At 35.3% G+C, this 27,160-nt stretch overlaps 2 protein-coding genes across 3 annotated transcripts; both read right to left on the bottom strand.

Moving 5' to 3' along the window:
• Positions 1–2,950: 2,950 nt before the first annotated feature.
• LOC128987577 (uncharacterized) lies at positions 2,951–4,351 on the bottom strand. Of its 2 annotated transcripts, none has more exons than XM_054408499.1 (2): positions 4,198–4,351; positions 2,951–3,317 (listed from the first exon to the last, which is right to left on the bottom strand). In XM_054408499.1, the coding sequence occupies exons 1-2, from the start codon at positions 4,226–4,228 to the stop codon at positions 2,968–2,970; spliced, it is 381 nt and encodes a 126-aa protein (XP_054264474.1). In that variant the 5' UTR covers positions 4,229–4,351; the 3' UTR covers positions 2,951–2,967. The 2 variants fall into 2 exon arrangements, with proteins under 2 accessions (XP_054264474.1, XP_054264476.1); XM_054408501.1 differs by having other exon boundaries at positions 2,951–3,733; positions 4,198–4,348.
• A 2,916-nt stretch (positions 4,352–7,267) lies between these two features.
• LOC128988044 (DNA-directed RNA polymerase III subunit RPC3) lies at positions 7,268–26,669 on the bottom strand. The gene is made up of 10 exons (XM_054409227.1): positions 26,453–26,669; positions 24,931–25,055; positions 17,021–17,145; positions 16,333–16,449; positions 15,831–15,990; positions 13,121–13,332; positions 11,316–11,463; positions 9,402–9,594; positions 8,331–8,501; positions 7,268–7,500 (listed from the first exon to the last, which is right to left on the bottom strand). The coding sequence occupies exons 1-10, from the start codon at positions 26,594–26,596 to the stop codon at positions 7,339–7,341; spliced, it is 1,557 nt and encodes a 518-aa protein (XP_054265202.1). The 5' UTR covers positions 26,597–26,669; the 3' UTR covers positions 7,268–7,338.
• Between the last annotated feature and the right edge of the window lie 491 nt (positions 26,670–27,160).

Here is a 27,160-nt window from a genome sequence, read left to right as displayed (position 1 = left end):
CTCAGCTGCGACTTGCAAAAGTGAAACTAACAATAAAATACCCCCGTCGCAGAAACCTGCATACTGAGCGAATCTCCATTTACGTGATGTTTTCACTAAACATCTCTTTAAACGTGTCACGTATCCCCAATATTTAAATAACATTTGGTTTAAATACGTTTGCTGCAACATCAATGTAACTTGTTGTTATATGTTAAATGTTAATTGTTGTTATATTACACACTATATTTCGCCGTTACAGAATTATTATACAGGGTGTTTTTTTTTTTTAAATCTTTATTTATGTAAAAACCGCAATAGATAGAAATATGCAGTTTGCGGAAATCATCTATTGACGTAGGGGGCCCAATTGTTTTGAACTCAACGTGTTACATTCACATTCCCCCCCTTCCCCCAACTTAATTTTTTTAAATAGCAAGGTACCCCTTGTGACATATCAAATAAAAGAGCATGAAAAAAGAAAATGTTTGATGAAAAAAAATGTAAAATCGGTTCATAAATTTGCGAGATATTTCCCCCCCCCCATCCCCGGAACTCAATTTTTTTAATCGCAAGGTACCCCTAATGACATATCAAATGAAAGAGCATGAAAAAAGAAAATGTTTGGTGAAATTTATTTTTCATTTGATATGTCACAAGGGGGGAAGAATTAAAAAATAACCGACACATTGTTTTTCATTGCTATTCAAAAAAAGTTATGGGTAGGGGAAAAGGAGGGGATTATATCACAAATTCATGAGCCGATTTTCAATTTTTTTTCACCAAACATTTTCTTTTTTCATGCTCTTTCATTTGATATGTCACAAGGGGTACCTTGCTATTTAAAAAAAAATAAGTTGGTGGCAGGGGGGAAGGGGGGAATGTGAATGTAACGTTGAATTAAAAAAAATGTGCCCCCTACGTCAATAGATGATTCCCGCAAACTGAATATTTCTATCTATTGCGGTTTTTACATAAATAAAGATGCAAGTTTAAAAAAAAACACCCTGTATAGTATTTTTATTGTAGTTTGTATTTGTATTAATATCACACTGTAATAAAATTTGTATCGTATAGTATGTTGTATGTAGTATGTTGTAGTATGTAGTATGTTGTTGTGTGTGTTGTATCCATTTGCATCTTGATATATTTATTAGTTAATTACTTAATTAGCACATTTTGCAATTGAATATTGTATCATAAAGCAATGTAATGGGTTGCCCGTTGGAATAAATGAATAAATAAATCAACAGGGTAGGTAATTAGGTGAGTTTTTAGCGATCCGTTAGTAGTTTAGCTTAACGAAATAGATACGTTTGCCAATTTTGATCCAAATGTAATATTTTAAACAAAATAGTTATAAAATAAAAATAATCATAATAAACTATCTAAGTATATACTATTAAATCACAAAAAACAGTTCACAAGTAAAGGACACGTCCCTCATTACATAGCATACAGAGAATAAAATAAAGGCTATGATATTTTTGTCTAGAAAACCTGAAATCTAGCCTTTGAAACTATAATCTAGCCTAACACCATCTCTTAAAGTATTGAGAGCGTCTATTTGTTTACAACTTTTGATAACTATTTTTAGGCTTAAAATTATTTTAAAATAAATATTAACCATCCTGAGGTTAGAAGGTTATTAAAAAATCATCTCTAATTTTATCAGTACCAATAAAGAAAATTTAACATATATTCAGTGTACTTACTATCCAGGCTGCCATTTTGATAATAGTTTGAGTTGTAATGCGACCCAGTAAAAACACTTGTACAACACTGAGATGAGAACCAGTCCACAACAGTGAGTCTCCAATATAGCTTTGACCTTCCCCTACTCAACTAGTTCTGGGACATTTTCCAAAATACTGGACAGGATGGATAATGTGTGGTAATAGGAGATGTAAGCAAAACGGTTCTACAAGTCAGAATAATGTTACATACACGGTGACTTATCGTCATATCTAGCTCTAGCAGATGTACTCGTATTTGATCCTCTTTTAAGGCACTTTGGAAGTGCAAGAAAATCCATAACATTAATGGTTTTGAAATATGTTTTTATAGGGCTTGATGTGAGGAAGAGCAAAATGGAACAGTGTCCAGGACTTCTATCTTTACCGTATCTCTCTTTCTAAGAAATGCTATAGGTATTCTTACTAGTAATTAAATACAACAAGTAGTAAAAACCCTTTCCATAAAAAAAAATCTACTTTCAATATAAGAAAGTAAAAATTAAGAAAATATTGCATTGCAAATGGTTTGTTTGTAGGGGGATTGAAATACAAAAATAGAGCAAACTAAAAATAAGATAACAAAGTGACAATCCACACTTTTGTGTCCAATAAAATAATATGAAGTGGATTTAGTTCCCGGTAACTATAATATGACCAATTAGGTACTTATTTTAAATACACACCCCTAATCAACAGCTGCATATAAAATTATGCATTGATTAGCTATCGTATCATCATCAGAATAAGACTTGGATATATATTATTATTTCAGTAAAACAAATAAAACAATATATTTAATTAACTGTTAGCCTGTCAGATCAAGGCCCCACTAGAAAAAACAGGCCATGCTGCAGCTCGGGCAGCGCAACACTACGTCACAGTGGTCCCCCTAGAAAAACAGGCCATGTTGCAGGATCCATGATGTCACACTAGTAGTAGATAGATTTCATTGCCATCACCATTCCCATATGATTTAGGTAAATAAACAAGCTGGCTGTTTGTAAGATTTTAATGGTAAGATTTTAGTACAACTATCCACCACTGTGACGTAGTGTTGCGCTGCCCGAGCTGCAGCATGGCCTGTTTTTCTAGTGGGGCCTTGGCCTTGGTCAGATACCCTTTTTGCATGTCACACAGTTGACAATATTACATAGTGTGAAGTTGTATTTTCTTTGTAAAAACAAAACATTTACTATTTTGAGTATTTATTGCTGATACAAAATTATACAACCCTAATATTGAGGTAAGAAAGCTAGAAATCAATGAAACCTTCCATATGCCTGTTTAGAGGTTCTTCCATACCAAGTTTTCTGTGTAAATCTCCATTAACAAAGATACTGTTTGTTTTATAAGCTCCTCCAACACATTCTCCTTTCACAAACACTCGAGGTAAAGAGTTTTCCCCTGTCATTTCATTGAAGACATCCATTAGCTCCTTAAAATCCGGCCTGTCGTCCAGTTCAACGGCTTTGTACTTGTAGTTCATCTTTACAAATATATTTTTTACCATTGCACAAAATCTGCAAGTTTTTATGGAAAAAATGACAACATCCTCGCTGTTGACATGAGTATTGACAAAATCTCTCAGAGAATCTTTATTACCTAGAGTAAAAGAAACATTGTGTAAATGACAAATCAAAAGTGATTTTACTATTACAAAACAGTAGATGATGATCAAAAGACATTGACTCAGTTGTCAGTTTTTGTCTCTTTAATTTTAAGTTTTTGGTGTAATAGTCCATTATGATACATCATGTTGGTCTTGTTAGCTCCTCCTATACACTTTCCTTTGATAAATACCCGAGGTACAGTCCTTTCCCCCGTCATCTCCATGAACACATCCATTAAGGCCTTGTAGTCTGGTCGGTCATCTAGTTCAATAACTGTACACTTCTGGTCTAACTCCTTAAATATGTTTTTAACCATGTCACAATAAGGACACACCGTTCTTGAAAATATAACAACATCGTCACTCTTGATTTTGGAATCAATAAAGGCCTTCAGGGAATCCTTCTGGCCTGGATATTAAAAGAAAAATATTAAATGTATTAAAGTATGTAACTTAATCACATGTTAAAAATCAAAGTCTTATGAACTAAAATGATTTCTCATTGTAATGACCGAAAGAGTGATTTACATTTTTTTTTATATCCAATTACACAATAGAGTATTGCAACCTTTTAATGTAATTTTTAAACACTTAAAAATTATTATTTGTTTGTCACAGACCTTACTGAAAATAAATTCTTCATGAAGTAAATTATCCTTATAAATTTGTTATACCTGATTACCTGTACGGTAACTCATTTTGCAAAAATGAGAAAGTTATTCAAGCAATCATAAATAATATTCTTGTCTTGTCCAAAACTTCAAGAAACCAACAAAGCGTTTAAATAAACACATTAACTCAACAAGGCATATAAAATAAAGCATTCAGTAATTTTTGTTAAATATTTTATACAACTACATACAATTTACTCACTTTGTTCCTTGTCATCTTCACCAAGAGGCATCTTTGTAGAAAAATATTATGAATAAGTTTAAAACAAATCAAGTAGTTACTGTACACTATCTATTTTTCACGAATACCTATACTAAACATTACAGAATGTTTAATTTCTTATCAGTAATGTGATAGAGGGGGTATAACTGATAACTGACATCTTAATATATGTTGTGTAGTTTGATATGTTTTGGATTTGGACTATTTTTTAGCTGAAGATGAAACAATTTAATTTGAATGATATAAGCTATTCAATTGTTCCTCTCAATTTATGAAAATAATAACGTTTTGAAAGTGCTTAAACTGGCATACAGATTTGTTTAGTTTTATTTTAGTTACCTTACATGATTATTTTTGCAAGATACTTGAGAGATTCTTGCTCAAGTCATTTTTATATCATGCCATTTACTAATTGTTCATAATTCTGTACAGATTGTAAAATAAAATAAATGTAAAAGTGAAATAAAACAAGTATAGATTTTTATTATATGGTTGTAAGTTTTTCATAAGCATTAATCCCAACACATAATTTTTGTAGGCTCAAACCTTTCGCTTTTAGGTTGACAAACCTATTGTCTATTTGTCAAAACATCTCAGGGAAACATTGCATGGAAAATGTGTGGAGAATACAACCCATACAGTCTATATTGTTGCGAGAAGTATTTGTGTAATTGGTGAGAGTGAATGTCAGCGGGTTTCAATGACTAGAGAGGAGAAAAATTCTGTGCAAATAGCACTTAAACTTAAGGAAGGTCATAAAAGTGTATCTGTATACAGAGTTGTTGTTTCAGCAATCAAATGTCCATGGTTTGTAATAAAAATGTTTTTCGTGAATTATAAAATGCCTGTTTACAATATTGTTTTAACGAGTGAACCCAATTAACAACAAATAAAGCTCGGTCTCCCGGTACTTTCGTATAATGGTTGATGAGGTAATTAAGAGATTAATTACACATAAACTATAAAATTTGTCTTAGACTAGTCTTTTACGTACAAAAACTATAACTGTAATATTTTATATTAATAGCTAAGTGAAACAGGTTGAGAAACATGTTTCAAAGCAAACAGAACCAAAGCGCACAGGCTGCCAAAAGTGTGTAGTGAGCCCAACCAGTTGGCCAAAAATACACAAGTGATCCGGTTACCAGAACCATAAGAGTACTGGTTCAGGGGTCTAGGAATAGCTTCTGGCAGACATAGCAACCGGACAACCTACAGCTCTCAGGCTGGCTGATATACAACCAGTTATATCTGTACAGTGTACTTGCCACCCACAAATATTGCTACGAGACTACTGACTAGTAGATCCAGCCAAGCAATGTACAGTACAATGACCACCAAAATCAATAAACACTGTAACAGAATAAAAAATGTACTAGCAATCAAAATCCTATTAATCTATCTAATAAAACATCGTGAAATGTTAAAAAATAACATAAATAAAATTGTTCATAGCTTTAATATTTTAATGTTCATATAAAAAGTACCATACTTCATGCATTGACATTAAATTTAACTGTGTTAATACACCTAAAGAATGTGTATGTTCTGGAAAGCAAAATAACACATTTAGATTTAAGCTATTTAATTTTGTGTCTAAAATATTAAAAAAATCACTGTTTGACATTCTGCTTGGTGACCAATTAGTAAAACATTAAAACTTCTTGCACATTTATTTAAACTGATGTTAACCAAATCTATATCTTGGATAAAAATTAAAAAAGGATTACAATTAAAATGATAACACATCCATCATAAATGTAGTTTTAGCCGGCAATTGTAGCTTATCAAGATGCATACAGGAGTTGTTTACACCAAATTCTGAGAAGCTGAGAATAAGTCTGGAGTTTGGAAATAAACCTGGATCAACAAAGAGTGTGGAGAGTGGGTCATTTCATCAGTTATATATAGCAGACCTTGGCACCCTTGCGAGACTAATCATCTGTCTGTGAAATTGATATAAACGACTGTTGATAGATACAACCATCTATTATGGACAATAAAAACATTAAAGGGTAAAAGTTCAAAAAAAGAACTATGCCATACTGCCTTAACACACTTAAAATGGAAACAAGTACACGACTCTATGAACATAGGGGTTTTCAAAGTTTTAAGTTTAAAATCAAAACATAATTTCACAAATACTAAATGCAATTAATATTGTCAACATTTATAGTAAATATCACAAAACGCCATTTCTGTTCTTAGCATAAAACTTACAATTTTACTAACCTGCAATTACAATTTTTGTATTTTATTTTTTAATAACTTCTTTTATATGGGTGTCTAGGAATTTAATTCAATCCATTAAGAAAATCTATAGTTTGTAAAAAAATAACCTCTTCATGTATAGTAGAATATCCACTCATTTCCCAAGTTTTAATTATTTCTACTAAAGTGAGCTTTAGTAAATTTAATCTAAATTCTATATCAGTAATCGGCACAATGATCAGTGCAAGAGGGACTATTACAAATTTTTGGTCGAATTAGAAAAAAAATCTTCCATCAAAATTATAAAATGAAATAGTCATCAAAGTGTTAAAAGGATCATGTAAAATCATTTGTATGGACAACTTTATTAATCTAAGTTACTTATTATTTAGATCATAAATTTAAGTTTATTGTTAATGTGTCTAATCAGCAAAGTTTATTATAATAAACTCAGTTTTCAAAATAAAACAAAACCATAAAAATTTAAGCTCAAAATTAAGTTAAAGAATATTTATTGTTTACAGACATATAATCTTTAAACACTTGTTCAGAGAGTATGTGATATGTTTAAATTCAATGGGGTTCCAATAGGTAAATTTTGTTTAAATGTAAGGTATATTTTTTATTGGTAGCTCACTTACTACAATTGAGTTAACCAGATAACTTACAATTTTAGAAAATCTCTAAAAGGGAGTTTTAAATCACACAACAAAGCAAGCATACTGGTTTGGTTTTAGTCCTTAAGAAAAGGAATTAAGGAGCATTAGGTCCAATTTAACTTTAAGCAACATCTCCAACCAACAAGGCAAATAAATACAGAACATTTATAAATTAACAAAATAATTATATTTACATAATCACAGAGAATACAGTACAGTATTTGTTTGCACAGCAGACTATAGGATAAGGCTACTTGGCCTTTATGCGGATGATTGCACTCTGATAGTAGGTGAAGAGTTGCAGAAGGAAGACAGTGTCATCTATCTGCAGCTCAGCAAGGTTCATCTTCCTGATCATTGCTTCTACAGACTCCAATAGAGAGCGTTCAGGAGGAGTGAGCCAGTCATCAACCTGTAAACATTGTAAACAATAGTATGTTATGTTACTAGTGTGGAAAATAAGTGTTTACAGGACAAGAACCAAAATCAGTTATGTTCCCAAGGCCTATGGACTTAAAAGCCACTATTCAAAACTTCTCTGAGAGGTTGTGTTTTTTGTAACCCCTTTCAGCCATTATGATATTTTAAAAGTTTTATTAGGTTAGGTTCAGAATTTTGGACACTATTATGCACATTTCAGTGTAAAATAAAGTAAATTTTATTTTATTTTTAAATTTTGATAGGCCTACATTGGTAATGCTACATGAGGTATTTAATAAATAACTAAAAATAAGAGAGTTATAATTTAAAAAATCAAAATAATTTATCCAGCTGTAAAACACATTATGGCAATTGGCCAAGTGAAAGACAATGACAAAGGTCATAAGTAATACATTTAGCCAAAATTAACCAAATACAATTCCCTCAGGCATGCTTTAGCAACAGAGATTTAAAACACCCAAAATATGATCCTGTATCCGCAGAATGTTTGTAATTGACTGTTGCCTCACAGAATGGAGCCAGAAAGGTTTCTAGGAGAGCACAGTTACTGTAGTCCGTCTGTGGGGTACTGAATACTCTGATTACTAGAGGGTTTGAGGCTTCCCTAATAAAAATTACAGAAAATTTGGAGGACTAAGGTTGTTTAAACATTACAAATAGCTGACAGACCTTAAAATTAAAAGCTGCCACTTAGTCGTGGGCCTACACTGATCCTTTACATTTGAATGTAGTATTTAGGTAATGGTTGTTATGTGTCCTTAGAACATAAGGCAAACTAAGTAATCAAAAGATAAAACTCACCAATTCTTGAATCTGTTGCTCATCTGTACCCTGCTCCCGCATAGAATCTGCTATTGCTTCAATACGTTCCTTTTTTTCTATTAATCTGATATTTTCATTCTTCTCATGACTACGACGAGTCAAACTGTTAGCCATTGCTTTGTAACAAGTATCAAGAACCATTCTGGCAACCTAAAATAATAATACTTGTTTAGCCAAAAATCGTTCTATTTTATACACACCCCCCACAGATCCCATTAATCAGAATTTCTAGGGATCAGAACCTTTAGGATCGCCAAAATATTTGAATTTTCAAAAAATGCAGTATAATTTCATAAAAATAAAAACGCTGTAAAAAAACAATTATATAATTTTATAGGTCTACAAATATTTTAAAATAGCCACTTTTTAAAATTTTATGAGGATCCAAAAATATAATCATACAAGGAAGTAAAATGGCAAATAAGTAAGTTTTGGGTGAAAAACAGATTTTGCACATTTAGCTATAGCTAATAATGCATAGCCTAACCGTAACTAGGAATCCGAAGAATAATTTACATCAATGTCACTACATACTTCTTCAGGATTATCAACCAGCCCTTCAACATCACTTAAATCTTCAAATAATGCACCACGTATTTCACTACTTTTTATTTTATCACTAAAAACAACAATAAACGTAATAAAGCACATCAGTCATCAATGTGTTAACCAATTTGCTTACAAATACGCACGTCAACTGTCTGCTACAATATGATCGGAACTAAAATGAAAAGCGTCTAGAAACAGACATCAGGAGAAATCTTAGAATCTGCCAAAAACAATGTTACCAATCTCGATCCAGTACAATCCGATTTGGTCAGTCCCAGAGCCTTCGCCATAAACAATGTTTGTGACGCTTAACTTATCTATGGAACACTGCTATAAAAGCCAATAGCAAAGAATTTAACTTAAAAATGACAAATATTTGATTAATTGAAATGAGTTTCCCTTGAAAAATAAATAGATAGTCAAACTATATAAAATAAAAAAAAAACAAAAAAACAGGGCAATGACATATGTTAACCGTGAAGTAAAAATGAAAAAAGTTACCTGGGGCAGGTCAACATGGAAGAGAAAGTAGGTCTTGTTAGGTCCAGTACTGACTGTGGGCTTCCTCAACTCCTGCATCTGAAGGAAGTTCTCCTGCAGCAGTTTGTATGTAAGTTGCTTGGCCTCCTTGTCAGGGATCATGGCAAGTTGTTGGATCTGGTCTTGCTCCATGTACTTCTTGGCTCTCACTAGTCTAAAACAGCAATACACCATTCAGGCATATTGGTCAATAGGCTAATACATTAGTTCTGAGAAGGTTATAGGTTGGCTTAATGTGACCTTGAGACGAGAGAAACTGATAACAGTAAAACCTCACTAACTCGACACCGAGGACCCTGAGGTTGTCAAGTTACCCAGAACAGTGCAATTTTTAATGGATTTTAATTAATAAATACATAACAGACTCATTTTCACATATGAATTTATTAGGCCTACTTACTTACATGAGTATTTTTACATATTGAACTTCAACCAGGACGTGAATGAGCCATGCGAATATTTATGAAGTTAAACGGGGCGAAGCCCGCGGGTACAGCTAGTATTGAATAAACAATATTAAAAGAATGTCCCCTAATCAACAATCTATACTTATTTAATACGCAAGCAAGTTTTTTGTGACAATTACTCCTCCGAAACTACTGAACCGATTGACATGATTTTGGTGTCATTGGAAAGAGCGTAACGTGAAGTTGTGCAGGAAACTTTATTTTTAGCTAAATAATTAAAGAATGAGGCCCTGGGGCCCTTTACAGTTTCATATTTCTCCATAAGATTAACATGGGAAACAAACATTGTTATGAAACTCCAGCTGTTGTCAGAAATGCTGTTCTGCTATTTAATTTAATTTGTTTACAAGGAGAATTGTTTCGGTGCCATGTGGTTAATGAATTATACTTTAGCATATATATTTTAAATGCTATACACTATATAAAATGATAGTATTGTAATACATTGAGAGATCTTCATTTGAATAATCAATAAGCATGATTGAGCCTTTGCCTATATGTTTCCTGGTAAGTGTGTTGTAACTGTTTCTTATAGTATATTATAGTATCTTAAAGTAAAACCGAATTATTCTTTTCTGTATTCTCACCCCGTAGCGAAGCACGGGTAGAGCAACTAGTAAAAAATAAATGTTATGAAGAAATTTCTAGATCAGTCGAACACACTAGTAAGACAAAGACAGGCTAGACCTCTCAGCTGTTCACTGTCGAGTTAGTAAAAGACTGTAATAAAGCCCTTACTTCTGTGTCGTCAATTTCACTAGAACTAACTATCTGACATTTTCAAAAAACCTTTCTGCAACTGTTGGTTAGCAAACGTTTAGTTCAATTTCTACGTTAAGGGAAGAATGTGTGTGTCTCCAGCGGAAGACAAGGGATCACCTATTGAATTGGTCGTTATCAGCTGATAAACTGGTGATTGAAGTATTACAATTTTACTTCTTTTCTCTCAATCCTTGAACTTCATTGATCCGTTACTGTGCTGTAAAGTAAAGCAACGCGTAACGGTAAAGTAAACAAACAATGTGTTAAAGTGAATATTTTTATTATGTCTGGACCTATTTGATTTATTTATTCAGTTATAAGAATAATAATCTATTTCACCTATTTACCTATCTGTGCTGGAACACTGGTAATGTAATATATTTATTGTGACAATAAAGTTATATTTACAGTATAATCTATTTCTATTTACTAATTAAATAAAAACTCATCCTCAACTGTAATAAAATTCCATGATGGAAGCCTCTGGATCAAGATATAGCAAGATTAAAAAACGTTTAGATTACCCGTTGCGTCAAAATTGATCATGTTGCTAATTGTCAACAGGATCAATTGACGCAACAGGTAATCCAAACCTTTTTAATCTTAGTTAAATTCTAACATAACTCATTACTAGTAATGGTATTACCTAAAGATTCTAGCAGCTTTCGCCCCAAACCTCTGGTCAACATTGTTGTCAATAGCATTGCATGTTAGAATCTCTATAGCCTTTGACATGTTTACTTCCATCATGCCACTGCTGCTCTCCACTTTGGTAACAAACCCAGTTGATTCTTCTGCAACAACGCAAACTGTTTGTAAAAGCTAGTTTTAAATGGTTACTGTACTGAAAAGTCTAGTAAATAACTCAAGGGCTTTATAGCGTAAAGTAAGTTTTTTTCCCTTAATCAGACCAAATAAAAACCTTTTTGAATTAATTAAATGATGAAATTATGGTTGGCAGCTTGGTAGAGATATCAGGAGTAAATAATTTAGTCCAGCCCGCATAGATTAGGGGACCAAAATATACTCGTATAAACTAATCTAACCTAATCCACCCAAAAGTAGTGGTGGCAAATCCATTGCCAGAGAGGGATCTAAATAATCAATAGGCAAACCAGGAAAAGTGTTCAGCTTCAATCAAAATGTGACTTAAATATGTAGGCTAATTTAAATTTCATAGTTTATGAAGACCAATTTAAAGATTTTTTTATATATTTATACACAGCTATTATTTTTTAAAGAGTAAATAACTCACCAAATCTGTCAACTCTGTCGATTCCAAGTCGAATACAGTTCGAATACAGTCACAGGGTTGCCACCATAGTCGGATGATCAAATTCATGCAGAATTCATTGTTTTCATTGGTAGATTTAAACAAATTCATGGTTGATGCGCTTATACAATTTCAACACAATTTAGTTTTGCTGATTTCATAAACTGACATTAAAGAGGCAGATTCTTTGTGTGTTACTTTTCAATAACCTTTCATAGGCTACTTAATGTAATGTAGAAGACACAACTTTTTTAGAGTGATTTATAAACATTGAAAACAAGTTGAAAACAATACAGGTCTAGCTATTCTATATGAGATATTGGAGAAGAATTGTAAAATATATTAAGTCTAGGTCTAATTCAGTCTTTCCACCGGAATAGAACAAAAATCCCACTCACCCAACCAAAAAAGTCCTGTTTTATCCCCCTACATAATTGTCATAAAATGTGCATTCTGGTTTATCTTATTCCACAACGTAATAAGATATGATGATTTTATCCAAAAAGCTAAAAAAATCAGGCGTCAGAGTTGGAAATTTGGTTCTATTCCGCTCCCCGCTCCAATTCCGTGCATGGTCTAAAACTTATGTTTTTGTGATTTAAGTCCCCATTCCCCTTTTTCATACGCAGGGGTTGGCCTACTAATGATTTTTCGAACCATATACAGTCCTCAGGAAGTCTCAGCTGACTTCAGCAGCTTTGGATGACTTGGAACGAACTAAGCTAAAGCAATTGTTTCTGATCGTGGAACATGTTAAATAATCATCTCCACACAGTATTTTCATGGTGTTCGCTTCTATGAACTGTTTTTAAATATGAAATATTTGTTATTTGGAAAATGTAATGGTACTGGTTGAATAATTGTTCCTGATTTTGAAAATTCATGGTCCATTAGAGAAATCCATGCATAATCCATGCCTTTTTTCAAGGTCACAAGAATTCATGCATAATTCAAGCTTTTCAAGGTTTTCATAGCTGGTGGCAACCCTGAGTCAACTCCAACTAACTTTTTTACAAGTAAGTTAGAGTTGATTCTAAAAAAAAAATAGCTGATGATTATGTATGAAACTAAAAACCAATAGTAACAAAAAACTTGGTAAAATATATACCTACCAACATTAAACAGAAAGTTTTGCTTCACTGATTCGCCAGTTTACAGTTACTTGTGTGAAAGCTTACCGAGTATTTTTAAGTACTGGTCCAGGTATTGAGCCAGATATGCATTTTTGGTGAGTTTGGAGATGGAGTCTTTCACTTCAACGACTGGTACAGCATTAGACTGCGGTGCCCAGGCATCTGTACGGAGGTAGGTGAGTCTCAGCAACTCATTCATCAGTTGTGCTGCGTTGGCATCAAACCTCCTCTCAACGGCTGCCACAATCAAGTCATCCCTGGACAAAAGAATTAAAAATTGTAAATAGACTGAACAGTTTTTTAACCAGATTTAAATTAGAAGACTAAGGGTTAAAAGTTATTTAATTAGGAATCAATGACATTAAAAAATACATGTTGTACGTTTATTTTACACCCACCACGTATTACTTGGAAATGTTTGGGTTTGTCCATGATTGGTTATCCATTTTTTATTGTAATATAGAAAATAGAGAGTACAATCTAGCGTTTCATGGTTTTTGTGTCTGATATTTGTTGCTTTTTAAATAATACTTGCACTTGCCCCCAAGTTGGGTAATGTAATGGGTAGATATCTACCTGTGCGATTTCACATGAAAATAACATTGAACTTTCTTCTTATAATATGGCTAAATGAATCCATTCAGTTAGTAAGGTGATAAATATAAAGTAAGTTATAACAAAAATTACAAATCTTAGCCAAAATTCCCTGTTTATAAATTCTTTTTGAATACAGTACTAAGTTAGTTAGGATTACATTTACATTGTTTACAATCTTTATCTTACATAACAAATTTAAGATCCCTGCGGTACCGATGCATTTAGATGGTTAGTCCATGGGGGATGGAGGCTTTGGATGTTCTATTGTTATTTTCGTAAATTTTTTCCGTGATTTTTTTGTCCATTGCATATGGCACAAAGGTAGGAAACGGCCTAAATGAAAAATTAAAAACAAGTTAACACGTTCACTGCGGACGTATCCGATCGGATACGGGCCGAGCGTTGTTCAGGTGCTGTCGTAACCGATCGGATACGCTCGGCAAAGCCTTTCGTATATCTTCGTTTTTGCTCTGGCGTCGGTCGAAGGCGGACCTATACCACGTTAGCGTGTGACTTGCTTTAAGCTGGGTTTTCCTAGGCGCGGAGTCGGCCAGCGGAGAGCGGACAGCGGAGAGCGGAATTGAAATTAACATGGCATTCCGCTCCGCTTCTAGGAAAACAGTAACATTAAATTGCCTAAGACAAGCTGAGTCCGCTCTCCGCGTTCCTCTCTCCGCTGGCCGACTACACGCCTAGGAAAACCCAGCATTATGTTGTGTTGTAGCTTGGTAGTAAAATTTCCCCATAAAATCCCCGTCTGGCAAACTTAAAAATCAACTTGTTGTCCTGTCTTTCTCCCTCCAATTGGCAATACAATGGGACCGGCTACGTTCCAAGCAGTGCTGCTGTCTGTGAGTGTTTAGCGAACTACTTCGACTCTTGTTATAAAGCAGGACATCACCGCACGTTATTTGCTATTCGTCATACCGAAATATGAGAGCCAATCACCCGGCAATCGGGTTTGTTCGATGCTGCGGGCTGCGCCGCACTGGGGCTACGTCTGCCATTTGATGGCGCGCAGCGAACGTGTTAAAGGCGTTTTGAGAAATTATCTTTACATGAAATATATTTTTGTTTTCTAACTTTGTTTGTTAAAACACTGTTCTGACCTTTAAATTTGAAATGTAAACAAACAAATGAAAACATGCGCTTTTTGCCATTCGGGTTTAATGGCTTGAATCGAAAATCTAAAGCTAGTTTATAAATCAGCACACCAAGACACATGTTTTGATGTATAATATGTGCGGGTGGATTTTAAACAAAAAAGCCTTATGGGGGACAAACTTTCCATGTAACGTAGGTATTGATTAAATAATAACTAGAGGTCGTCCAGTGGTCGAAAACTCAACCAAAAATATTTAAATGAAATGAAAAAAAAAATAAATTAAATGAAAAATTCTTTATTTATTCAGGCAAAGTTAGGGCCACATGGTCGTTTCTTACACTATGTAATGTACAGTATTAACCCCACACTGTAAATAAAACATGTGATAGGAATTTGTTTTGATTTTCTGTTTATATTTTGTTATTATTTCGTCACCATCATGGCAACCAATAACTCCCATGTTATTTATTTAAGTTTTCAAATTCATTTTTTGTGCTTATTTTTGAGCCTATTTTAATTTATAAAGGTATTCTGCACATCTACAGGAAAATATCTTTCCAACAGTATGCGTAGATTTTCAGTATGCTGCGATGCACACGAGCTGAGAAAAAAGGTTTTAAAGAAACATGCTTGCCTATTTGTAATATCTGTAAATTTAGATTTATTTGTCTTGTAACTATCTGTATTCATTGCTAAATGTTGTACAATAAAACTTTGTTATAGATAGATGTATTGATTCATCTCATGTTTATACATAAGGCCTAGGGCTTCTGGATTATGTTTTTAAACAATGCTAAACTTTAGACTATGTAGCCCAGGTTCCTGAAATTGAGACCCAGAAATAAGCATCTTACCCCTTGCCTTTTGGAATAGTGACTTCTAGCTCCAAGGTAGGCTGCTTTCCATTTACCATCACACAAATTCTCTAATTCTCACATTTATTCTGAATGATTGAATATACACACTCAATTTTACAATCAGCCTATAATAAAATCGTAAATTATTTTATATTAACAGTAGAAGTAGAAGTAATTTTTATAGTATTTATTTTACCTGATGTCTTGATGAAACCTGTCATAGTTGATACGCCAGTAGATACCCAGGTCTCCAGGGTCATCAGCAACCATGCCTTGGTTTCGTAGAGAGAGATATTTGATGTTGAGGTCTGGAGGAAGGAACAGTTCAGCTTCTGTAACCCCCAGCACTGGCACCTCTGTCACAAATAACATCCAACAAAGGTTATTGTTACTACCAACATAAAATAACATTGTACAGCTTATGAAAAGTGAAGATTTTTGTTTTAGAGGGTAACATTTAATTTTCAAAGCAAGTCTGAGCTAAATTATTGACCAGTAGGCCTACTGTGTTCATTAATCAATTTATTGAATAGAGATATACACCTATTTAAAATTAGAAAACTTTTTTGAAAACAGAATTATGTTCCAATCTTCTCAACACCAGGCTTATTAGTTCAAGAAAATAACTGATTATTCTGTGAATGAGTGGATTTTAGCTTTTACAACTGTGGATTTTACAAAGGCGAGTATAGGCCTACCAATAGCGGCTGCATCAGGATCAGTAGGGTGAGGACAGCGCATAAGGTACTGCATCTGAACCAGCATGTGGAACTTGTCTGTCAAATGAGGCAAATCAAACTCCATCTGACGACCCTCTGTAATCAAACAAACACACAGTTTACATTGAAATTTATTTCAAACACATTGATTACATTTAATCCCATTAATAAGATGTTGGCAGCCTCTTTTAAACTCCCTGTCCTTTTGACCAGTGTGTGTACTGTATTCAGCAAAACAAGAGGTGAACTGTTATGGTGATGAAACATAGAGACAGACACAAGGATACAAGCTCAGAACATCACTTTTTTGCTGCCATGGATTTTCAGTGTGTTGTGCTAGCAACTGAATCACTGATTTACCACTGTAAGTTGTTGTTTGGTTAAATAGCCTGAGTTATGAAAGCCTAAAGCTGGGTTTTCCTAGACGCGGAGTCGGCCAGCGGAGAGCGGACAACGGAGAGCGGAATTGAAATTAACATGGCATTCCGCTCCGCTGCTAGGAAAACAGTAACATTAAATTACCTAAGACAAGCTGAGTCCGCTCTCCGTTGTCCGCTCTCCGCTGGCCGACTCCGCGTCTAGGAAAACCCAGCTTAAGGGGATTTATCACATCCTTACAGGATTTATTGATTCAGGATGTGGTTAAAGAGTATACTTGAAGACTTACCTTCAGTGACTCTTTTTGACACTCTAAGAATAACATTTGTTGCTGTATCAAATCCACATTGTAACAATTCTTCCAATAAGAAACTGGATTCTTCATCCACATGTTCCTTAATGAGAAGAATATACCTGAAAAAAATAAAAATAACAAGACTCTATAATACTCCATTTATTTATCACTCTTTCAAGGAACACCTCATTAATATCTCACTAGCAGAATACCCGTGCTTCGCTACGGAAACACTCAAATTAGTCGAATTTTTTAATAAATTAGTGTTTAAGTGCCAACAACCTTCAGTCAACAATTCAGCTACAACCTGTTTTGCTCCAAACGATGTCATATTAAAGCAGCTATTATAATGTCTCACTCGGTCCATAAAGTGTGTACACGCTCAGGGTGGTTGCTCATGACCAGACTGCATAAAGGTTCAGGTAGGTGTTGCAAAGGTAGTAGCTGCACTTAACCACCGTTGCAGTTGCAGCACATGCCCGGTGTTTCTTCTTTCCATTTTAAGGCCTTACATTTGAACGTCATGGTACCTACAATGAATACACAAACTATAAAGAAGAACAGGTCCTATGGAAAATATTCTAACAGTATTTTTAAATTTGGCGCGCGAAATATCTGTAGTTCTGCACTGAACCACCATTCAGCGCTGATGTCAGGTTTAGCACGCGGTGAAGTGCGAGAGAGATCGACATACACTGTTTTCGTCCCCTATGGGCCAGGCCACGAGAGAGAGAGAGAGGGAGGGGACGAAAACAGTGTATGTCGCTCTCTCTCGCACTTCACCGCGTGCTAAACCTGACATCAGCGCTGAATGGTGGTTCAGTGCAGAACTACAGATATTTCGCGCGCCAAATTTAAAAATACTGTTAGAATATTTTCCATAGGACCTGTTCTTCTTTATAGTTTGTGTATTCATTGGTACCTATCACCACCGAGCTATATCCTTCAGAGTCTATTTTCGGATTATATGTGATTGCTGATAGATTTTTCACCATCCATTAAATCTTTGACGAATGACTTTCAGGATGAGTTTGCTCATACTTTTTGCTTGCATTCTTCACCTGCTTTATCCTTTGTTTGTCTGTGCACCTGCTACACAGTTTACGCCTTGATGTATTTTGTTGAGACTCCGGGATCGGCTGACAATTGAGAGAAACAGGCTCTTTTTGTGGCTCTAAAACGTCGAAGTGCCAGCTAGACAGGGATTGTCTAAATCTGAGTCTTTCCACGGGATTACGTTCATCACCAAACTTGACATATAATTCACAATTCCGATAAACCTCAAAAACATATGTGAATACTGAATAGTTGTAAAGCCGCAACCAGCTCACACAACCCACCAAAGGTAAACGGCTTAGACATTTTATAGAAGTATTCTCGGGAATTAAGATAATTATTCCTGTCATTGTCGTATAAGATTGAGAAGCAGTCCCAGTTCCTCACAACATGTTCAAGAATTGCTTCGTGCACAGTTAGTGTGGGTATTGTGTGTAAGGTGAAATATGAATGAGAGCGAAGTAAATAGATTTCACCATCTCCTCTGATGTGAATGATATTGTGTGGAACCAACTCGCCATTAACATTTAAAACCTCAGTGTCCATACTATGAAGCAGTTTAAACAACTACAAAAATATTAACAGAACTATATAATAAGCTCTTAAAAATTAAAATGCAATAAAAATCTAAGTTCTACTCTACTTTCTTCAACACTAAATCACATGTATTTTTTTTTTGTCCTAGGGTGCTAGGCACGAGTCTGGAATTGTTTTTCACATTACTTCACCTAGGGGTTGCGGTATTACCTATCACTTAGATAATCTGTAGCGTAATCAAAAGGTTATTGTAGAAATAATAAAGTGGACTGTATATGGGTTATTAATTTAATTTTGACAACAGAAAATATTGGACTTTTGGTATAATTTTTAATTCTGAACTATAGTTATGTTACCACTTCATGACGTTAAGGTCTTGAAAGAAGATCTGGTCGAATGTTGGCTCTAGTTGAGAAGATAATATGTTTCATTAATGTCCAAATGTTCTCACAGTAGGTACACAGAATTTAGAGTGAAATTAAAAAGGGTTTATTTAATGAACACAAAAGGAAAAGGTAAATGAAATAAGTCAAAATAAAAGGAGAGAGAAATGAATTATGTTACACAAAGAAACGATATTACAAGAGAGAAAAGTTGCACTTCTTGAACCAGAATGTTTTTCTTGGAATGTTTACATTTTCAAATTTTTATTATTGTATTGTTGTTGACATGTGGGGATTATTTTAATATGCTCATATGGTCAGCTGGCCTTTTACTGAACATACCGACCTCCATAAAACGATAGTTTTATAACAATGAACACCAAATTGTGTAAAAAATGGAGCACTGAATAATATTCTGAATATTATTTACAGCTATTTACAGGTCTTTCTAAGTTGTATGGCTTAGTTTTGAGGGAGAGGGAACACTTTAACAACTGGTCTAGTAAGGTAACCGTGTTGAGTCTTCAGATCAACAACCCTGACTTGTCCATCTGTGCCAGGATGCAACTGTGTGACACGGGCAAGGGGCCAGGACAAAGTAGGCGATGAAGAGTGGATCAAGACTAAATCTCCAACTTTTATGTTCTCTGTCTTATGAGTCCACTTGGATCGTTGCTGGAGTGTATGAAGGTACTCAAATTGCCAGCGCTTCCAAATCCTTTGGTGGAGAGCTTGTACTAGATGCCATCTTTTGAGCCGAGTTAGTGGAATATCAGCATGGTCTTCTTCTGGAATTGATGCCAGCGGAGATCCTATGAGGAAATGTCCTGGAGTGAGTGCTGAACAGTCATTAGGGTCGTTAGATAATGGTGTCAAAGGACGGGAATTGAGGATTGCCTCTATTTGTGTAGTCAGAGTCATGAATTCTAGGAGAGTAAGAATGTGTTCACCCATGACACGGCGCAGATGGTATTTGACACTTTTCACTGCTGCTTCCCACAGACCACCTTGATGGGGCGAAGCAGGAGGATTGAAGTGGAAATTTATTTTCCTGGATGAAGTGAAATGCAACAGGTGTTCTTCAGATTCTTTGGTGCTCAGGGTGTTTTTGATTGTTCGACGCAGTGCAGAATCAGCGCCTACGAAGTTCGTGCCACAGTCGGAATAGATATCTTTACAGAATCCTCTTCGGGAGATGAATCGTGTGAGTGCAGCGATGAATCCCTCAGTTTTTAAATCTTCTACAACTTCTAAGTGCACTGCCTTTGTCACAAAACAAACAAAAACACAGATGTAGGTTTTGATATGACGCATTCCGCGAAGATTGACAACTTTCATGTCAAAAGGGGCACAATAGTCAACGCCACTGGTAGAGAATGGTCGAGCTGGAGTTACTCTTGCGGTATGAAGATCTCCCATGAGTGGAGTGATGTTCTTGTTCTTTGGTTTCACTTTGAAACATTTTACACATTTATGAATACGTGTCCGTATGACTCGACGAGCCGAAAGAATCCAATAGTTTTGGCAAAGGATTGCTTGGGTCAGTTGTGGTCCGGAATGTAAGTGAGTAGTGTGGACAAAATCTATGAGAAGATCAACGATATGGTGCTTCTTTGGAAGTACTATTGGGTGTTTGACGTTGAATTTCAGCGATAGCTTCTTAAGCCGGCCTCCCACACGAATTATGCCGGAAGCATCCAGAAAAGGGTCTAAACGTTGAAGATTAGAGGTACTGGGTTTGTTTTTGTGAAGTAGAGTCAATTCGTTCGTAAAACATGTAGCTTGTACACACTTGATGATCGTACGCTCTGAGTTCTTAAGTTCAGAGACGGTGAGATGCCCATGTCTTCGGTCAGAACTACGTGTATTGTGGATAAACCGCAAGACATAGCTTGTTACTCTAAGTAGTTTGGACCACGATGAGTACTTGGAGAGAAGATCCCATTCTGGAGGTTGGGTTGAAACTAGGACATTTAGAGGAGTAGTTTTACGTTCTTGAGTGTCTTGCAAGTTTATGGGAACGAAGCGATTAGATGGCCAATGATCATCTGAAAGAATTAACCATGGAGGGCCATTCCACCTTAGAGGATGATCAATGAGTTGAGCGGGAAGCAAACCACGTGACGCACAATCAGTGGGGTTGTCCGTTGAGGGAACGTAGCGCCAGGAGTGAGAGGGGATCAATTCTTTGAAATTAGAGTTGGATTCAAACTTTCGTTCAATTGATTGAAGTCTATGTTCAGCAGCAGATTTTGAAGTGCCCAGAGGTTGATGTTGGTCCTTGAAAGGGAGTTGAACAACATATGTTCCATCTGGAGAGCGGGAGTGAGTTGATTTGAAGTGATCTTCAGCGAGACGATCATCTTCAGAGATAAGATTGCACTGCGGTACCTCTTCTTGTTGCCAAAAGCGAAGTAGAGTATTATGTAGCTCGTCTGTAGTGGATAGTAGAGACGAATGGCATGAGGTGGGAGAAGAATTAGAAAAAGTTGGTGCATTGCCCATTAACACAAATCCCAATTGTGTTCCAATAACAAATGGAAGGTTTGAGCCCAATGGGTAGGATTGATGAGTAAGAAGTTCTGGAAACAAAGCACCTCCTATGAGAATGTCAATATTCTGAGGAATATGAAAGGTCGGATCTGCGAGGACAAAAGGTTTTACCAGTTCGTAAACTTCAAAAGCGAGTTGAGTACGAGGCAAAGGAGCGGAAATTCTATCTAGAATATGGAAAGGTTGATTTGAAGCAATTACTTCACTGCCTAGTGTGGATAGTTCTAGGAGTGCATGTCCCTTTGTCGAGGATTGCGATGCAGATATTCCCACGATTGTGTGAGTAGAGCGGTGACGAGAGACGTTTAATAGCTGTGCTGCCCTCTCTGTCATGAAGTTGAGTTGACTTCCACTGTCGAGCAGACATCGAAAGACATGAGAGATTCCATTAGTAGCAGTAATTTTAATGAGAGCGGTGCCTAGCAGAACCGTAGTTGCAGGCTGAGAAATCGAGAGCGACATTTCTGGTTGAGCAGAAGCGACTACAGAAGGTGTAGCAGTTGAAGGTTTTGAGGGTTTGGCTATAGGAGGAGGCTGCACCGACTTTACAACATTTTCGAAATGTACAAGGTGTGGTGTTTTTGTTTACACTTAAGACATGTGCCTGTTGAGCGACAATCTTTGAGTGTGTGATTGCCAAGACATGAAATACATTTATTTTGCTCCTTAACAAGTTTGTAACGCTCGTTTGGAGATTTCTTAGCAAAAACCTTACACATGTAGATTTTGTGATTGGTTTGTTGACAGGCAAAGCATGATGGAAATGTCTTTACAGAAGTGGAGTGATCATCTGAGCTTACAAGTGCAGTATAGCGGGTGCTTGGTTTGGAGTAATTTTTACTAGATGTGAGGGCAGGCTTTGAATCAGCCTTGTGACAAAAAGTTGAAGAGTGTAGGTTGGCATCTTCACTGTTTGAGCATTCTTCATTGAGAAATTTAATGATTTCGTCCACAGATGGTAACGAATGAGTTTCACATGATTTAAATGAGCGGTAATGTTCAAGTTTTTGCCGTAAATTTCTATCAAGTCTACGGAGCAAATGAGCTGACAGCAAAGGATTGTCATTGGTAGTGATGTCACTTTCTAAAGCAATAAGTGATTGTGTATGTTCCAGGAAATGATTTAGAAATTCACGTATTTATTTTGTATTTTCAGATGTAGCAATGGGAAGATCCAATATGGCATTTAAATGTAAAGAAGTTAAGCGTCTGTGATTGTGGTATCGATCGCGCAACAAATTGTATGCGATTTGGTAGTTAGATGCACTGATGTTTAAGTTTTTAATTAAATTTAGAGGTTCTTCAATTAGACAGCTTAGTAGGTATTGAAATTTTGATACTGGAGACAGAGATGTGTTGAGGTGTACAGCGCTATCAAAAAGATTGATGAAATTAATCCACTCGGCTGAGTTTCCCGAGAAGGTTTTCAAGTCAAGTTGCGGTAGGCGAACAGGTTGCATGAAAGCAGTACAGTTGGAATCATTCACCATTTCTTGAGGGGGAGATTGAGGTTCGTCAATAGGGATTAGTGACTCTATAGTACTACAAAGATGTATACATAATTCGCCAATAGTGTTTTCATCATCATTTAGAATAATGCCATCGAGTTCTTCGTCAGAACAATGTTCTAAAACGCGCCTGAAATTTAGTTCAAAGTCGTCTCGCTTTTTCCTGATTTCATCTAAATAGTTATGAAGTGATTTTATTTGCACAGAGGATAGGTTGTTTGCTTTAGCACTTTCATTAATAGAATCTATATTTTCTTGAATTTTTCCAAGCCTAACTTTGAATTGTTTGGTTAGTCTTTTATAAGTACAAACCTTAATCGGGGCTAGGTTCACAGGAGCCATCATTGAACACAAATACAGTCAAAATACACAAGACACAAAAGTTATTTCACTTCGTTACATAAAACAAAATGAATTAGGCTAGTTCAATTAAACAGTTTGTGGGCCTTAACTCGGAACCAATCAACAAAAAATATAAACACTGAAGGATTGGTATAATGTTTACAAAATGACTATAATGTCACAGAGTCTTTCAGACATTAGAGTATGCCTATTAGGCTAATGTGATCGAGAGAGTGAGAGAGATAGAGGTAGAGGGGGAGTACAAAATATGCGTGAACGACAATATTGAGAGTTTATGAGGTTATGTTCGTCTTTAATCTTCACCAAAAGTCCAAATAATTAGTTCAATCAATTGGTTAATCAACAATCTGACGTGAACGGACCAAAGATGTAGCGTAATCAAAAGGTTATTGTAGAAATAATAAAGTGGACTGTATATGGGTTATTAATTTAATTTTGACAACAGAAAATATTGGACTTTTGGTATAATTTTTAATTCTGAACTATAGTTATGTTACCACTTCATGACGTTAAGGTCTTGAAAGAAGATCTGGTCGAATGTTGGCTCTAGTTGAGAAGATAATATGTTTCATTAATGTCCAAATGTTCTCACAGTAGGTACACAGAATTTAGAGTGAAATTAAAAAGGGTTTATTTAATGAACACAAAAGGAAAAGGTAAATGAAATAAGTCAAAATAAAAGGAGAGAGAAATGAATTATGTTACACAAAGAAACGATATTACAAGAGAGAAAAGTTGCACTTCTTGAACCAGAATGTTTTTCTTGGAATGTTTACATTTTCAAATTTTTATTATTGTATTGTTGTTGACATGTGGGGATTATTTTAATATGCTCATATGGTCAGCTGGCCTTTTACTGAACATAATCACATGTATAAGAAGTTGATAAAACTAAAATGCCACAACATATTATTCTTCCTATACGAACTCCATGCTAACTTTGACCTTTTGTGGGGCGGGGCCGATTGGGAATTTTGTAAAATCGCTTCTTATTGCCTGCCTATGCTATGAGAGGAATATGGAGGCTATGCAAAATATCATGCTTCTAGGTGCTATGGTTTGGCCTGTGCGTTGATTGGAATTTCACATTTATTTAAAGAGATATAAGATCTCTTATATATATTTCATCTTCTTCTATACATATATCTTAAATACAGCTAATGATTGTTACACAGGTGGAATACTTGGGATCTATTCATCTATCTATTGTGACAGAGTTGCCTCTCCTTCTAAAAAATAAGGGACGCGGAAGTAATTGGTTGACCACTGCTCCTGTTTACCTTCTCAGACCTCAGGAAGGTGTTGTAAGCGATGGTCCAGAGGTTCCTAAACTGTTTGGTAACAAAGCTGCTGGGTGAGGACAAGGCTTTAAGTATTCCACAACCCCTAAACCCTTTTCCTTTGCCGAATGTTTCCAAACCTTCCACCTAACACATCACAACCACCTTCTCATGTAAACATTAAACTTAAAGCCAGAAAACAGCTGAATTAGACTACAACTTACCTTGGGTACCTTACCATGAGTGTAACCTTGGTTAGTTTCAGAGTGTACTCAGCTACTGTGGGTAATTTTCCTCTTTCATAAGTAACAAATCCATACTTTATCAACACTGCCAAAGCTTGTTTTACCTGTAGTAAAAATATATAAAAAAAACTGTTATTATCGTAACTTAAAACCTTGTTTGCTACTGAACATAATGCAATAGTGTCAAAAATGCTGCAATTTAATTAGACGCAAGTCTGTATTGTAGCTGTTGAATAATTAAATACCATTTTTTTTATTTCAAGGCCAAATAGATAATTTTTTTCTTAGCTAGTGTTTTAAACTTCATGACTTTTTGGAGGTAAGGAAACTGCACTTGTTTTCAAGTCGCCCTAAATCCCCCCTGCATTTAGCTAGGCCTATATTTTTGATAGCCTATATGGATTATTTAATTTAATATATCACAATATTTTCTTTCGGTTTTTTGGAGTCTTGCTAATGAAAGTCTACCCGTAGGTTACAACTTACAACTTACTTGGATAGCTACTTATCTCACTCACTCTACACTTGTCTAAGTTTATTCATGTTTACAATGTTTTTGGATTCGATTTTTTATCAGCCTTTCAGTAGAATAGTTACATACTGTATAGACCAACTTCTACATTTTCATAAAAACTAATACCTACTATCTTAGGCCTATTCAGTTATGGAACTCATCGATATTTCAATGACTTAAGTTACTTGGCCCAAATATTGATGCAACAAAAACATATCAATGTTTCAAAAACGGCTGCACTTTACTTTAGGTCCTACACTCATTGGAATGAAAATATCGATCGATATATTGATTAATCGAGTTTTTCATTCGATATATCATTTGGTTAGTTAGGTAGGGAAACAATCGACTAATCGATATTTTCATTTGAATGAGTGTACAGGACCTAAAGTAGGCTAAAGTGCAGCCTCTAAACATCCGACTAACTTATCGATCATCAGCTTGTCACTAAACTGCCTGCCTACTGGCCTTGTGTAAACACGGTTTAAGGATAAGTAGGTTTAGGCCTATTTTGTACACAGAGGATACGCATCGGTAACCAGACGTGGATTAGGCGTCCGGTAGTGACGTCACCGGGTTGTGGGGTCCCGGAACGCCATTACCACAACGATACGATGTTCGGCCAGCGTTGTTCGTGGTGTAGTGGATAGAGTGCTCGGCTGATATCCAAGAGGTCCCTGGTTCGAAACTAATCGGTATCTTTAACTTTTTGTCATAGATTTTGCTTTGAATGTAATTTCTTCTTAACTGTACATCTTTTGTTAGAATTTTTTGCATTTATAATTTTAAGTTATGAAGAGAATTGAACCTTCATTAGATTTTTTTCATTATCAGCAAGTTTGGTTGGTTAGGTTAGGTTATGACAGTACCTAACTGCCGGACGCCTAATCCACGTCCTGTTACCGGACGCGTATCCTCTGCGTATTTTGTAACCTATTGCTTGAGAAACCTAAATTTTTAAGCTACCTTAGGCTTAGAATAACTTACCTTTGATAATGGAAGTTGAGAGGAAGAAACTATCAACGGCAATGTTTTGGGACCCCAATGCAGAGTATTGCTCACTTTTTCAACAACTTCCCCAAAATGTTCTCTAATTAAAAGCGAACACAGTCTGCCTTGTTCTGATGCCATTTTTATTCCAAAATCAATTTAGTGATATTTCAACAACTAACCATAACCTATAACTTATTTAAACTTACCCTTACCCAGGTTAGGATAGGGGTTATGTTTACTTTCATGTTCTTATTCCTTTCTTCGTAGTTGGCGTTGGGAAGCTTAGCGCCTGCCACCTGTATGCAGCCATGCAGTGAGACTATTAAATTTGTTCAGTACTATGAGATGAGATTTTAGATTTGGTTCTGTAGCGAGCTTTCTTAATTCAATTAAATATGAAATGAAATAATATTTTATTTCCCATTTATTACATACTGGTAGATAAGTACATTGTATTTTTTGTTTACTTAAAAATAATACAGCAAACATTGCTATCTCGATAACAAAACAAATACCCCGCCGCAGCAAACCTGCAGACTAAGCGAATTTCCATTTGACTGATTGGATTTACACTGAAATGTCTACTTAAAAATATAACATTTATTCCCGATTTAAATAGAATTAGTTTAAAAAGTACTAAGGTTTGCTGCATCAGGGAGGGTAAAACTGTTTTTTTTTTTAATGTTAATAGTTAGTAAGAAA

The sequence above is a fragment of the Macrosteles quadrilineatus genome, unplaced genomic scaffold (assembly GCF_028750875.1).
Source record: "Macrosteles quadrilineatus isolate MER2022 unplaced genomic scaffold, UCM_ALF_1.0 Scaffold_2__2_contigs__length_208266976, whole genome shotgun sequence".
In the NCBI taxonomy this organism is placed as follows: domain Eukaryota; kingdom Metazoa; phylum Arthropoda; class Insecta; order Hemiptera; family Cicadellidae; genus Macrosteles; species Macrosteles quadrilineatus.
This window is presented reverse-complemented; position numbering and strand designations above follow the sequence as displayed.